General features: G+C 42.8%; 1 protein-coding gene across 2 annotated transcripts in view; it reads left to right on the top strand.

The window, feature by feature from the left end:
- Positions 1-14571, top strand: part of LOC147641852 (trafficking protein particle complex subunit-like protein) — a 90828-nt gene that overhangs the window by 74967 nt on the left and 1290 nt on the right. Inside the window, exons 7-10 of one of the 2 annotated variants that reach the window (XR_015266233.1) lie at positions 13365-13560; positions 13706-13796; positions 13883-13999; positions 14531-14571. The exon at positions 14531-14571 is cut by the window's right edge and continues 4 nt beyond it. Coding sequence is in view for 1 of the 2 variants with exons in the window: in XM_086800326.1 (XP_086656452.1) it covers positions 13365-13560; positions 13706-13780; positions 13883-13999; positions 14531-14571 (429 nt within the window). In the remaining variant the exon portion in view is untranslated. The remainder of the gene's footprint in view (positions 1-13364; positions 13561-13705; positions 13797-13882; positions 14000-14530) is intronic. The other variant, XM_086800326.1, reaches the window with a different exon arrangement.

The raw sequence follows: 14571 nt of genomic DNA, 5'->3' as shown, positions 1-14571 counted from the left end.
TAGCATGCACATGACACACATATATATATGTGTGTGTACACACACACACACACACACACACACATATGTGTGTATACCTTCACATGCGCGCGCACACACACACACACGTGTGTGTGCGCGTGTGAATGTACACACATATATGTGTGTGTGTGTACGTTTACGTGTATGTGTGTGTGTGTACGTTTACGTGTATGTGTATATATACATATATGTAGACAGGGTGAAAGCACTGTTTATATTAAATAGTAAACTATACAGTTATAGTCACCCGAAGCGGGTGGAACTATGAGAGTTCCTAAAAGGTGAATTTGGGCATGTTCCTGGATTCATCTAGGTATATATATATATATATATATATATATATATATATATATATATATAGAAAAACTGGGAAAATTCTTCAAAGTGTTGGAGAGAAAACTTGTCAAGATCATAGCAATCTCAAAGAGACCGGAATAGGGCAGCACGAAAATAGGGGAAGGAATGAACAACATCACCAAAAAAGTGCAGATGATTTCTGGTGGAATAGATGGTCCAAAGAGCCAGTAGCGCACCCATGCGAAGAAATCATCATACCCCGGTAAAGCCAGGGACAATTTGCGAAAAATCCAAAAAGGTCGCCCAAAGCGCTTTCGAGGGAATCTATACTGCAGCAGTGTTGTCAAGTGTTGAAGAAAATTGCAGGAATGTAAGCAACTCCACAACAAGTGAGGTACGGTCTCGAGCATAAGGCGGCAACACCGACCCAAAGCTGGAGCAATATGCCTTTGAGCGAGGAGGGTGCCAACCGGTAGCGTGCCCCTAATGCATCGCCAGAAAAAGACCCGTTGCTTAAGTGGAAACTTTTACTTCCGCACCTTTTTTAAAGTTGATTTCCACTAGGGCAAAGGCTTATCCAAGTGCCATAGCCTGTTCCCATGTTCCACTATCCAAGGCTGAGGAATAAGCAAATGGTAGGCCTTGGAAGCAGTGAGGAGATGGAATGGGAATGAGGCATAATCCGGTTGCTGACGATCAAAATGCCAATCCTGTAATGAATCCTCCTCCTCAAGAGGGGTTACTGGTTGAAATGGAGCCAGAAGTTTAGCTATGGCACGCCATATCGGCTTATGATGCATGCCCAGATGTCATTGCCTGGTGGCTCTGGGGAAAGAAAGAACCATGCCATGCTCATCAACAACATCCTCTACCATACGTATTCCCAAAGTCGATAGATGATAAGCCTTTCTTGGGTGATCCAGCGCTAAAGGCTGAGGAAAGGCTTGACTCCAATGAATGCTCTGGGATCGAAGTGAGTTCCCTGTATGTGGAGGTCTACCTGACCAATGGATGAAACATAAGATCTGTTGCCAAGCTGGAATCAAAGAAGTGGCATAAGGGCAACCTGGCATGTGCCCAGTAAGATGACCAAAAATGACATCCAAGTGATCCAAAACCTAGTGACCATAAATGTGTGTGCGTGTGTGTGGAGTGCGCGTGTGAGAGCATATCTTGATACAGAGTTCTACACCCACTATTGAGCACTGATGACGTTAGTGGGGATGTCATAGTATCTAGTCCATACTATGCATAATGGAGTTGATAGCTATATATTCTTGTGGGTTGACTACCATGAGTAAATAACATGCACGTTCCTAAAAGGTGAATTTGGGCATGTTCCTGGATTCATCTAGGTATATATATAAAAGCATCTACTTTCATGTGTGCACACATGGCTGCCAACATCTTTGTCCAGGGGTGCGTTTGACGGACAAAGTCAATAAGCAATGCGGCCTTACGTGCCAGCATGTGATAGTGAATGTCGAGAATGTTCAGGCCCCCATGGATTTTGGGCGAGCACACATAAGCACGTTTGAGCAGATGAAGCCCTTTGCGATCCGATTGTGTTCGCCAGAGACGGGCAATGGCACGAGACATAAATGTATCAATCTGCTTGCTAGTCCAGGGTAACAAAGAAAGGTGAAACTGAATGTACGCCATGATGATCGACTGGACAATTCGCAAGCAGACATGCAAAGGCCAAGTGGATAGCTTCTAGTAATCAATTTTGCACTCCAATCGAGTCAGCACCCATACCTTTTCATCTTTCAAAGAAACATCCCAGCCAATCGGGTATCCCAAATACTTGACCAACTGACCGGGTGGAACAATCTGACCTGGCCAAAGATTAGAATGCCAAAGATAGTGGCGGATTGATAACAGCTTCGACTTTCAAAAATTAACATGCAACCCAGTTGCCAGCCCATAAAGCAAAAGGGCATCCATAATCGGTTGCAAATCCGCTGGGGTATTTCTAGGGAAGGAGTCGTCATCATGAGAATCATCCAGCATCGCAATACCATGCAAGCTGCCCTGTTGGGTAAGCTTGCCAATATATAACAGCAAGGGGTGTGTGGCAATGGCATAAAGCAGCGCACTAAGTGGGCAGCCTTGACATACCGATTTACCCAAGGTCCAAGCGGCCGAAAGTTCCTGACCAAAAATACATTGAGCAGTACCCCCTTGGTATAGCCAATAAATCACATTTTGCATTTTGGGTCCAAAACCCATCCGATCCATCACCCCAACGATGAAGTCCTAGTGGACAGTGTCAAATGCCGTAGCAATATCCACTTGCATGATCAGGACATCCTGGTAGTATACTTGGCATACTCAATACCCATGTAGGCATTTGCTATGTTGTCCATAATTTGCCGCTTGGGAACAAAGCTGTATTGTGCCGGGTGCAATCCTGAGCGAAGGTAGCCCTTAATGCGATTAACTATCATTTTTGTGACCAATTTATAGACAACTAGCATAAGAGAGATGGGTCTCCAGTTGCCTAAATTCTCACAGAGTTGCTTTTTTGGGAGCAATTTCAGCAAGCCTTTCTTCCAAGAATGAGGCAACATGTGCCAACATTGATTAATCATGCATAGCAATGGAAGCTTCAATTCCGGCCAAAATGTGTGAAAGAATTCAACTGTCAAACCATCCTACCCGGGAGATTTTCATTTGCCCAAACCTCTAAATACAGCTTGTAATTCTTCCTCCGTAAAGGACTCTTCCAAGCCTTGTGCCTCATCAAGTGATAGGATCGGTGCAACCTCATCCAAAAGCATAGTGCAAGCAGCCAATGCATCGTGTGCAAGTGGCCTAGGACGGGCAAACAAATCCCTGAAATGAGAGTGACATATTTCCGCAAGCTGTTGCTTGGTAGAGGTCCACGTGCCATCAGACAACATAACACGTGCTATGCCTTGCTTTTGTCTAGAGGCATGGAGACCTTTGAAAAAAGACTTGGAAGAGCATCCCTTATCAAGCATTGATTTTGCCGGCCACACACTTGCCACTTTGCAATCTTTTGTTTATCATTGTCCTTGATACAAGATTCAGCATCCATGAGTGTGACATTTTCCTCGACAGTCAATGGTCTTGTATGACTAAGTTCAGTGTAAGACTGCACAATCCTTTTGGCCTCTGCCACCCTCTCCTGTAAAGCAACCATGTACCACTTGCCATAGTCCCTTATCAGCATTTGCATGCGTGAAACAAAACAACGCCATGCAATGTCAACATCCTCATTCAACTGTAGCAAAAGGGGTTGCACAACTGAGCGTACCAAATCAACAAATGCATCATGAGTGAGGTAACTATTGTTGATGAGAAGTAATCGTTTATGCGGTAGAAGTGGGTCATGAAATTTGAATCCCCATTCCAAAGTATAGAGCTAACCACTACGGGGCATGATCAGATACACATTGTGTGGTCAATCCATATGCGGCATGTAAAGGCATCGTGGTTAAACACGATTTGCAGCTTTTGTCGCGTACAATGACTCACATGGATGGTGGGTGGTGGTGCAGTGTCTCATTGCTGGCGAGGTTTACGAGTTTGCTAGTATATATGCTTCACAGGCATCACTTCGTAGAGGGGAACTTTGGCGCTCCATCCGGTGTTACCCATGGGTTACAAATGCATTTCTCACAGGGGATTTCAATAATTCACCTAGCCATGAGGATAACTCCTCACATCGTTCCCATATGTTGCGGGCTGAGCAAGCAAAATGGCATAGTATGATTGAGGGTTTGCATGCTTTGGATCTATGGAGACGGCTCATGCCGGACACTCCTAGATTCACATTTCAGCATAATGTTCAGTCGCACTATTTTGCCCGTCTTGATCGATGGTATTTGTTAAGCAAATCCGTATGATGAAAGCACCCGAAAAGTTGCTTCTGCCAGCATAAAAAATTTGATACCCCGAGAAAGCACCATTTCTACTAGCAAACAGGTGTTGATTGTGTTCTTACACACACTACATGCGGTTGCATACTATTTACATATGCCCAAAAGAGCCTCCATTTATTGGGGTCGCAGAGGCCCCGTGTGTTAAAGCTAATGCATTTCAATGGTTTATACATATGGAAATGATGAAGGATGAAGAAGCTAATGATTCCATTTGCATGAGTGCTTGACTCCCTGCATCACCATGTGAGGGGACAGGAACCTCAAAGCTCATTGTAACATTGCCCACGTCATAAATGTTATTCGCAAAGAACGGACCCTCTTTAGCCCATGGCCTTCCCACACCACTAATTTCAGCAAAGTGACTAGATTGACCATTAGAGGGTATTGAAGCAGTCCAGTTACGAGTGGGGAGGACCGCATGGGGATTTGCATGGATTGGCTTTTTAGGCCGTTGCCATGCTGATGCATCATCTTTCTCTACACTTTTGGCCCGAGTAGAAATAACCTATGGGACTGCAGACATCTTGCCTTTTCCTTTATCGTGAATTAGATTCCCAGAAGCAACCGGTTTGTCCTTTTGCTGCTGCTGCATTTGAGTTATTTCAGCCACTTTCAAAGGATGCATGGCTGCAACTGGAGGTTGTAGGAGGGTCTGAGGGCATTCCGAGGCCATGTCTCCAATTTTTTGTGCCCCATTTCAACTCAAAAAATGCAGGACCCATGGTAAGGTCATCAATCTGCAGCATAATCGAGGGAGGAGTGGGTACATCCGTATCCCAGAGAATGCAAAACCTATTCCCATTGCCATTAGGCCTCAGAGGACGAATAACTTTTCCCAAACTGGTAGCAATATGTAGCAAAGTAGCCCCGAGGCATTTGGGGAAATCCACAACCTCCACCCACACCAAGCATTTATGACGTATCAAGGTCTGATAATCCTTTGTAGGTGACCACGGCAATACATGAGTCATTTGTGCCCCAAAGTACAATGGCGATTTTTCCAATAGCATTTACTTAAAACGAGGCTCCGAACAAAAAACCTCATAAAAGCCTCATGTTGCAAAGTAAATACCATCAATGCCGCATACACCCAACTTTGAGTTCAACCATTGAGCAACATCATTTGCATTCGGCTTTTTTCCCGGAAAAAACAAAATGATTGCATTCTCTGCAAAGCGCTTAACAGGGGATACAATATCTGGCAATGCAATCGACACAGTGTGTTCAGGAAGTGGCTTATCTCATGCTCTGCGAATGTCAGCAAAACGCTCATGCATTGCATCATAGCCTATCTGAGCATCAATGGCGACTGTCCTGCTGCATAACCTGTCGGCATCTAGGTTCCACACTAGTTGAGCGGGCACGATGCTCACTATCTCGGCTGTACACTGCAATAGGCTGCGAAGAACTGGAAGCCATTACGAAAAGGAAGAAAACGCAGCTGCTCCTACGCACACTTTTTTTTTTGTTGTTGTTGAGAAACTGCTCCTGCGCACACACAGTCACTGCTGTACACACACCTCTTGCTGCACACACGTACTCTCTCTCTCTCTCTCACACACACACACACACACACACACACACACACACACACACACACACAGCTTGCAGCAGAAAAGGCAGACGAGGAAGATTTCTCTCACACACACCCCACACACACAGGGGTCGCGCTGATCAAGAGAGGTCCTGAGGGGGGTTGCGGTCTATATTGCCTCCAAACCAGGGCGACGAGCAGAAGCAAGAGGTCCCGGCTGAGCAAGCGAGGCCACAAACCCTAGACTAGGGCCAAACAGGGGGCAGCGAACTGGAGCAAGGAGTTGCGGGCTGCACAGTCCAGGGTCGCGAACCCTAGAGCAGGGCCTGAACAAGGTCGGCGATGGCGGGCGACAGTGGACGCGAGTTCTCCTCCGTAGACACACACGCACACACGCACGCACGTGTGCGTGTGTGTGTCTACGTATATGTATATGCGCGCGCGCGCGCACACACACACACACACACACACACACACATACATGTGTGTGTGTGTGTGTGTGTGTAGATAGCGAGAGAGATAGATATACATACATACATAACATATATATGTATATGTATATGTATATGCACACACACACACACACACACATACATGTGTGTGTGTGTGTGTAGATAGCGAGAGAGATAGATATACATACATACATAACATATATATGTATATGTATATGTATATGTGTGTGTGTGTGTGTGTGTGTGTGTGGTGTGTACACATTGTACACACACACTTTTTTTTAATAAAGTGGAATCATAATTATATTAGATTTACAAGATGACTATCCAAAGTAGGTAGTCCCAAAGTACATCAACTGAAGATGTCAATATAAGACATATATACATCATGATCTATTTGGTCAACCTGCATGTAATCGAAGAAAGATTGATGCAGGGAGTACCGAAAAAAAGAAAAAGCAGAAAAAACCGCATCACCGAAAACTGCATGGTTGCGGACTTTCCATAGTGTCCATAAAGCCCAGTAGCGCACCCATGAGAAGAAAAGAGAGAACTCTGGTCTGGGCAAATGAAGACCAAATAGCCAGAAAAACTTTCCAAATATCATATTTGGAAATCTAGCCCGCAGAAGCTGGATGAGAGGAAGAAAAAATTGACGAGAAGAAGGACAGCTCCAAAAAATATGAATGACTGTCTCCCTGGAAGCAGAGCATCTATGGCAAGTGGATGAGGATATATGTCTGCGTGCCAGAAAGTGTCCCGAGGGAATAACAGCCAAAAGAACGCGCCATAAAAAGAGCTGTTGTCGAAGAGGAAGCTTCGACTGCCAAAGAGATCGCAATCGTCTTTTCCACCACCAAGATGACCGATGCATATTCCAGAAGAGGTTTGCCCGTTCAGAAACCCAAGGCAATGGCAACAAATGTTTATACAGACCAGCAACTGTAATATAAGATAGCCTCAAGGGATGGCATGAAGAATCAAAAGAGGAGATAGTCCAATCCTGCACAGCAGGCGATCTCGAATTTCCAACAGTGGAATCGGCAAAAAAGGCTGAAGCATCTGAATTATATCACGCCAAAGACGACGATAATGAGGTCCCAAGCCATAATGTGCAGCAGCCTGTCGAAAAGAAAGAGGGGAGCCATCAGGATGGATGACATCTCCCACAGAGGTAACACCCTTTGAGTGGAGAAAATATGAACGTCGGGGTTCTTGCACCGCCAGGGGAATTGAAAATGCTTTGGACCAGTGGATGCTCTCAGCGCGGAGAGAGTTGCTTTGTAAGGAGCTGCGACCATTCCATTTTAAATTTGAAAGGATAAGTTTCCAATCAGCAAGTAAGCCAGAAATGAGAGGACAGTCCTTAATTTTGCCAGTAATGTAACCAAGAATAAAATCCCAATGAGTAGGTTGCCAATGGCCAAAAGCGAAAGTCGTCAGATGAAGTAACAAATGACGGATCATCGCTGTCCAAGGCTGAGTGCCTTCCAGAAATTGAAGCATCAGTTTACCTCTGTGGGCAAGAATATGCACCTGTAAATTAAGGATATTTAAGCCTCCATGCATTTTAGGGGTGCACAAACGATTTGCCGAAAGCAAACGTACACTCTTTTTCCCCTGCTTCGACCTCCAGAATATCTCAAAGATGGTGGACATAAATAATTTCAGCTCCCCCTTAGAAAATCTGATGAGAGGAAGGTAGAAGTGAATATAAGCAACCAAGATGGATTGGAGAATCCGTAAACGAACATGCAATGGCCATGTTGCAAGTTTCCAGTATTCCAACTTTTTCTTGAGCTTTGCCAAGACCCAATCTGTTTGTTGACGGCGAGTGACTAACCATTCCAAAGGATATCCCAAATGCCGAATCAAACGAGTGGAGTGAACTATTTCTCTTGGCCATAGCAAATTATGCCACTGTTTTCAATGTAGAGGCAACAATTTAGATTTCTGAAAATTGATTTCTAGGCCAGCTGCAAGGGCAAATAAAGAAAGAGCCTGCATCAAAGTAGAGAGATCCTGATGTGTGTTGCGAGGAAGAAAAAAAGAATCGTCAGCATATGCCTGAGCACCAACTGACGTCTATTTTGAATGTCCAATCCATGAAGACTGCCAGTATCAACCAAATGATCTATATAAAGAAGCATGGGATGCGTCGCTATAGCATACAAAAGAGCACTTAAAGGGCATCCCTGCCTAACTGAACGATGCAAAGTCCATGATTCTGAGAGATCTCCTGACAATATACAAGCCGCCTGGCTATCAGCATAAAGCCAGTAAATGATATCCTGCATTTTTTCTCCAAATCCGAGAGCACGCATGGTTTCTTGAATGAACCCCCATTTAATAGTATCAAAAGCCTTAGCAATATCCACTTGCAATAATAAGACATCCTGCTGCGTGTATTTGGCATATTCAATGCCAATATAAGCATTTGCAATGTTATCTGTAATGTGCCTGCGAGGAATAAATCCATACTGTGCAGAATGGAGTCCATCATTCAAGCAACCCTTAATGCGATTGACAACCATTTTACTGATAATCTTGTATATCACCCGCATAAGGGTAATTGGTCTCCAATCTGCCAAAGACTGACATAAGTGTTTTTTAGGCAACAGCTTCACTAATCCTTTTTTCCAGGAAGCTGGCATTTGCCTTGTCTCCCAGGCAATGTTTACCATACGCAGCAAAGGTATTTTGAGGGTGTCCCAATATGCAAGAAAAAATTCAACTGTAAGGCCATCCCATCCTGGAGCTTTCCATCGGCCACAAGACCTGATTGCATCAGACAGTTCTTGTTTAGAGAATTTTGTTTCTAGTTGTTGCGCCTGAGTAGCAGAAAGGATGGGGGATACATGCTGTAATAACCGATGACGTGCATCACACACTTCCATGGCGTGAGAATCGTCCTCACCAAATTGAGAGGAGAAATGGGTAACACAAGTCGCAGCCAATTGTGCTCGGGTGGAGGTCCATGTGTCATCTGAAATTAAAGTGCGACATATAGATGCAGCTTGTTTTCTGGAATGTAAACTCTTGAAATTTTTTTGGAAGAGCAGCCTTTGTCCAAAAGCGCCTGTTGTCGTGCGCGTATCTCCCATTTGACAAGCTTTCGGTGATCATTTACCTGAATACAGTGACGAGCTTGACATAAAGAAGTGGCTTCAGCCAAAGTTAGGGAGCGAAGATGACTAAGCTCGATTAACGATTGGCATGTTTGCTTAGCATAAGCAACAGTCTGTCTCCAACCTTCCAGATACTGTTTACCATAATCACGGATGACCGATTGCATGCGAGCAATAAAAGCTGTCCATGCATAATCCAAATCAATGAAAGATTGAGGAAAGAGTGGCTGACAGGCCTCAAGTATCAGTGCTTTGAATGCATCATGCTTCAAGTAACTATTATTGATGATAAGCAACCTTCGAAGTGGCAATCTGTCATCATCAGGCATGTCGTGTAGATGAACTCTGAGCCATAAGGGTACATGATCTGAATGTGTAAATGTATAATCCACCCACAATTTGGTCGTGAGAGTATCATAATGAAATGGATCAAGCTGATACCATCGATCCAGGTGAGCTTTGTAAGTGGATTGTGCATTATGTTGGAAGGTATACCCAGGCATCAGGGGCTGAGATTCTTTCCAAAGATCAATTAGATTAAGCGTTGCTACAAAATCTGCCCACGAAGACGTCTCAGTAGCAAGCATATGTGTACGACCGGATGTATTATCACCAGGTTGAGGGGCATTATTGAAATCTCCACATATGAATGCTTTCTGTCTCCAAGGGTACAATTTCATTTGTTGCCATATCTGTCCTCTAGCCTGAGAGGATTGAGGTGCATATATTGATGCAAATTCAAAGATTTCACCCTGAATAAAGCACACTGCATAACCATCCATCTGCCTTGGAGGTCATTAAATGCCATGACTGGCTGTAAATGATGCTTCACAAGAAAAAGTACACCTGAAAAGGCATGGTGGCCTGCATAAAAAATATCATAACCAGCATAATGGCCTTGGTTCCTGAAGAGCAACAATATCTGGCTGCATACGCTTCAAATATGCCCAAACCATCTTCCACTTTTTAGGGTCACACAAACCCTGTACATTGAGAGTCAAAGCTGTGATATATGACATCATATTCACAGTGTATGTACAGTATGAACAAAAAAGTAGCTCAAGCTTGCATTTCCTCCACAGGGTCTGCACCCCGATCAGGAGGAGGAATATCTATGAGACGGGTGGCTAGCAGGCTAGCAGCCTCTTCTTCGGGAAATAGAGTACGACCTGCAGTTACAGTAGCCCAGGTGATGCCAATTCCAGAATTTTCTTCTGGGGTATGCCCACTAGAGGAGGCTCCATTCCAAGTTCTAGAAGGCAAAGGACGCCTGGGGATAATTGTCCTGCGCGGTGGCTGAGATGTTTCTTGAAGTGTCTTTTCTTTTCCTTTTGGTGAAGAAGTAGAGGGATTAGCCACAGCTACATTCATATTAGAAGAGACTGGCATTTTGCCTTTTTCTTGAGGCATAACAGGAGTCTTTAGACTTTTGTTTTTAACCCCTGAAGGACCAGGAGTGTCCTTATTCTGCATTGGGATGGGCAAGGCATCAGGCAGCATCTTATGGAGGACCAGAGGACATTGAGATGCCATGTGTCCAAACTTTTTGCACTCAAAGCATGCGCCTGCAAAAAGACCCCATTTGAGTCTGAAAAAAGCACTCCCCATGGAAACGTTATTTATGGTAACAGCATAAGATTCCGGAGTGGGCTGATCCGTGTCCCATAAAATACAGAATCGATTTGAGTTGCCATTTGGTCTAGGAGGGCATACAACCTTTCCTAGAGATGCTGCAATTTTAGGTAACAAGGAAGCCAAACATTGGGGGAAGTCCACCACTTCTACCCAAACAGGACAGCGATGCTTAATCAAAGCCTGATAGTCTTTGGTGGGGGACCATGGCAATACATGAACCATCTGTTGTCCATAGAAGAGAGGGGAGTGCTCTAAAAGCATTTGCTTATGGTGCTCATCCACCATAATGACCTCAAAGAAACCTCTTGCCACAAAATGGACTTTGCGAACAAAACAACCACCCAATGTCCGTGTCAACCAATTCCCGACATCAGCAGCAACAGGCATCCTGCCTGGAAAAAAAATAATCATAGCATGCTTTGCATATTCTCGAATGGGATCTATGATTTCATCCACATCCACTGCAAGTCCCACCATAGGAACAGGATCTTTCCAATTCTTGCGTGTATCCTGAAATCCTTCATGCATTACCTCATAGATCAGCCCAGCCTCGGGCGTTTCATGCACAAGGTCATCCTGACCTACAGCCTGCTTTTGTTTTTTATGAGCATAATATTTTGTAGGAGAAGCCATGATGAGATAATAGGCACTAGGTTAAGCTGTACAGAGAATCGAGGGCGCTGCAGAGGCACCAGCGAACAGTCGCAGTGGACCCACGAGCAGGGACGAGCACTCCAGAAGCAGAATCCGAAGACCAAAATGCAGAACTGGGCGATTGGGATAATGGCGAGGCAGTCTGCTGAGCAATTTCGGCGACGAATTGAAGCTGCGAGGGAACCAGGTGCTCACGGGAGCAGCAAATGATGGAGTCGAGTCGAGGCTGATGGACCACGTAGGGTCTCTCTCTCACAATATACACACACCCACGCGCGTGCGCGCGCGCGCGCACACACACACACACGAGCGCACAAAGGAGAAAGGCGAGCTATACACCGACGTGCTCACAGACACAAGGGGCGAGCAGGTCAAGCAGACCAGCATGCGAGCAGGTCGATGGAGCAGGCGAGCCAGGCGAGGCAGGCCGCGACGTTCCACCACGCACACCGATGTAACACATTATTTGTACACACACACACACACACACACACACACACACACACTCACATACATATATAGATGTAAATATACATATACATAATAGATATGTATATACATACATAAACATATCTATATATGTATATATGTAGATTTGTACATATATACATATACATATACATTTAAATACACATAGTACTTGGATATTACAAATTATTGCAGGTATGTTGTTGCCAAATATATATATATATATATATATATAATATGTATATGACGTACGTATGTATATATACTAATATAATAATATATACATACATACATACATACATACATACATAGATATGTATGTATGTATACACACACACACACACATACACACACACATGTATATGTATGTATGTACATACATACATACATACATACATACATATATATATATATATGTATATATACATGTATATATACATATATATACATATATATATGTATATATACATGTATATATATCCATATATATATGTATATATACATGTATATAACACACACACACACACACACACACACACACACATACATATATAGATGTAAATATACATATACATATAGATATGTATATACATACATAAACATATCTATATATGTATATATGTAGATTTGTACATATATACATATACATATACATTTAAATACACATAGTACTTGGATATTACAAATTATTGCAGGTATCTTGTTTCCAAATATATATATATATATATATATATATATAATATGTATATGACGTACGTGTGTATATATACTAATATAATAATATATATATACATACATACATACATACATACATAGATATGTATGTATGTATACACACACACACACACACACACACATACACACACACATGTATATGTATGTATGTACATACATACATACATACATACATACATATATATATATATGTATGTATGTATGTATACATACATATATATATATATATACATGTATGTATACATGTACATGTATATACATGTATATATACATGTACATGTATATACATGTATATATACATGTATACATGTATATATATATATACATGTATACATGTAAATATATATACATGTATATATACATATATATACATGTATATATATGTATATATACATGTATATATATGTATATATACATGTATATATATATATATATGTATATATATTGCACTTGCACGTCCTAGGTATTTACATACATGCATGTATACATTCCAAGTTTTTTGTTCATTAAAATTGTATTTTACCTGCAGTGCACTGTCGAAACAGTCGCATTTGATCCGAGCAAATGGAGGAGTTCGCAATTATTTGTACCAGTTGAAGCAAGTCGTCCACGATTCGGTGTCCATGAGATTTGAGAATAGTAATACTCTGGGTAAGCTGGATATCACGTGGCGGACGACTCTTGGTGAACCTGGTCGCCTTCAAACTCAGCAGATCTTGGGTAGCGTAAGTGCCTGGAGCAGAGGTCTGCGTTTGGAAGATAATTTTTTTAAGAGCAAAATTTTCGAGAGGCAGTATAGCAGATTTTAGATATGCTTGGTACTTTTCACACCAAGGACGACCTATTGTTTTTCAATTTCATGTTCGGCAGGCTATACCACAGAAAGAGGTGGACCTTAGAGTCATGGAGGTACCATCACGTGTGATTGTTGAGAGACCTTTCCTGGTATTTCCCAACATTGGTAATTGTTGGAGCTGATAAATCAAGCTTTTGCTTGTTGTGAAGAAGTTTAAGAAAGAAGTAATATGGTTTACTTATATTTTTCAGCTGCGTTTGAGTGTGAGCAATCGCACAGACAGGCGGTTGGGTCCGTTGGAGATATCCATGTCTCAGGATGAAGTTGAGGGGAAAGGAGCCATTGCTATCAATGGTCTTTGGGCAATGGTTAGTATTGCAATTTTCATCTTGTCGTTGTAGTTGTGCTATGAAAGAGCTTCTCTCCATCATAAATTACTTGGAAGTTGTAAAATGCACAACAGAATATTGTGACACTTCAAATGCACGAAATATAAGTAGACGTGGGAGATTGTACCCACCAACATCCAAGTATTGTTAGGCATGAGTGTGGGTTGCCCATTGCTTCCAGGCATGTTCATGTATGTCCTTTGAGGCCTGCTGATACTGTACATCCATGTCACTTGCTGTTGGCTCTGACAATGCTTCTCTATCTTCTTAATATAAACCGTTATCTCACATGAAATGGGCCCTAGATAGGGGTGGGATTCCATGCACAGGAATGCGTGCTTTTCAAGTAAGGAGCTTTCACATTGAGTCACAAACTCGGGCTAGGATGAAAAGTACGTGGTCGGAGGGCTGCCAACACATTAGGCCCTTTCCTGAGCACGAATTGCTCCTTTTCCAATAACTCTTAGATATTGGTGTGTAAATTGACCACTAAGCATGTTCCATTTTCAGGTTGTTCCTTCGCTGGAACCTTTCTCGACAACTGATCTTAA

The sequence above is a fragment of the Cibotium barometz genome, chromosome 1 (assembly GCF_041138505.1).
Source record: "Cibotium barometz isolate CiBa-2024 chromosome 1, ASM4113850v1, whole genome shotgun sequence".
NCBI lineage: Eukaryota > Viridiplantae > Streptophyta > Polypodiopsida > Cyatheales > Cibotiaceae > Cibotium > Cibotium barometz.
The sequence above is the reverse complement of the archived record's forward strand: the minus strand, read 5'-3'. Positions and strand labels throughout refer to the sequence as shown.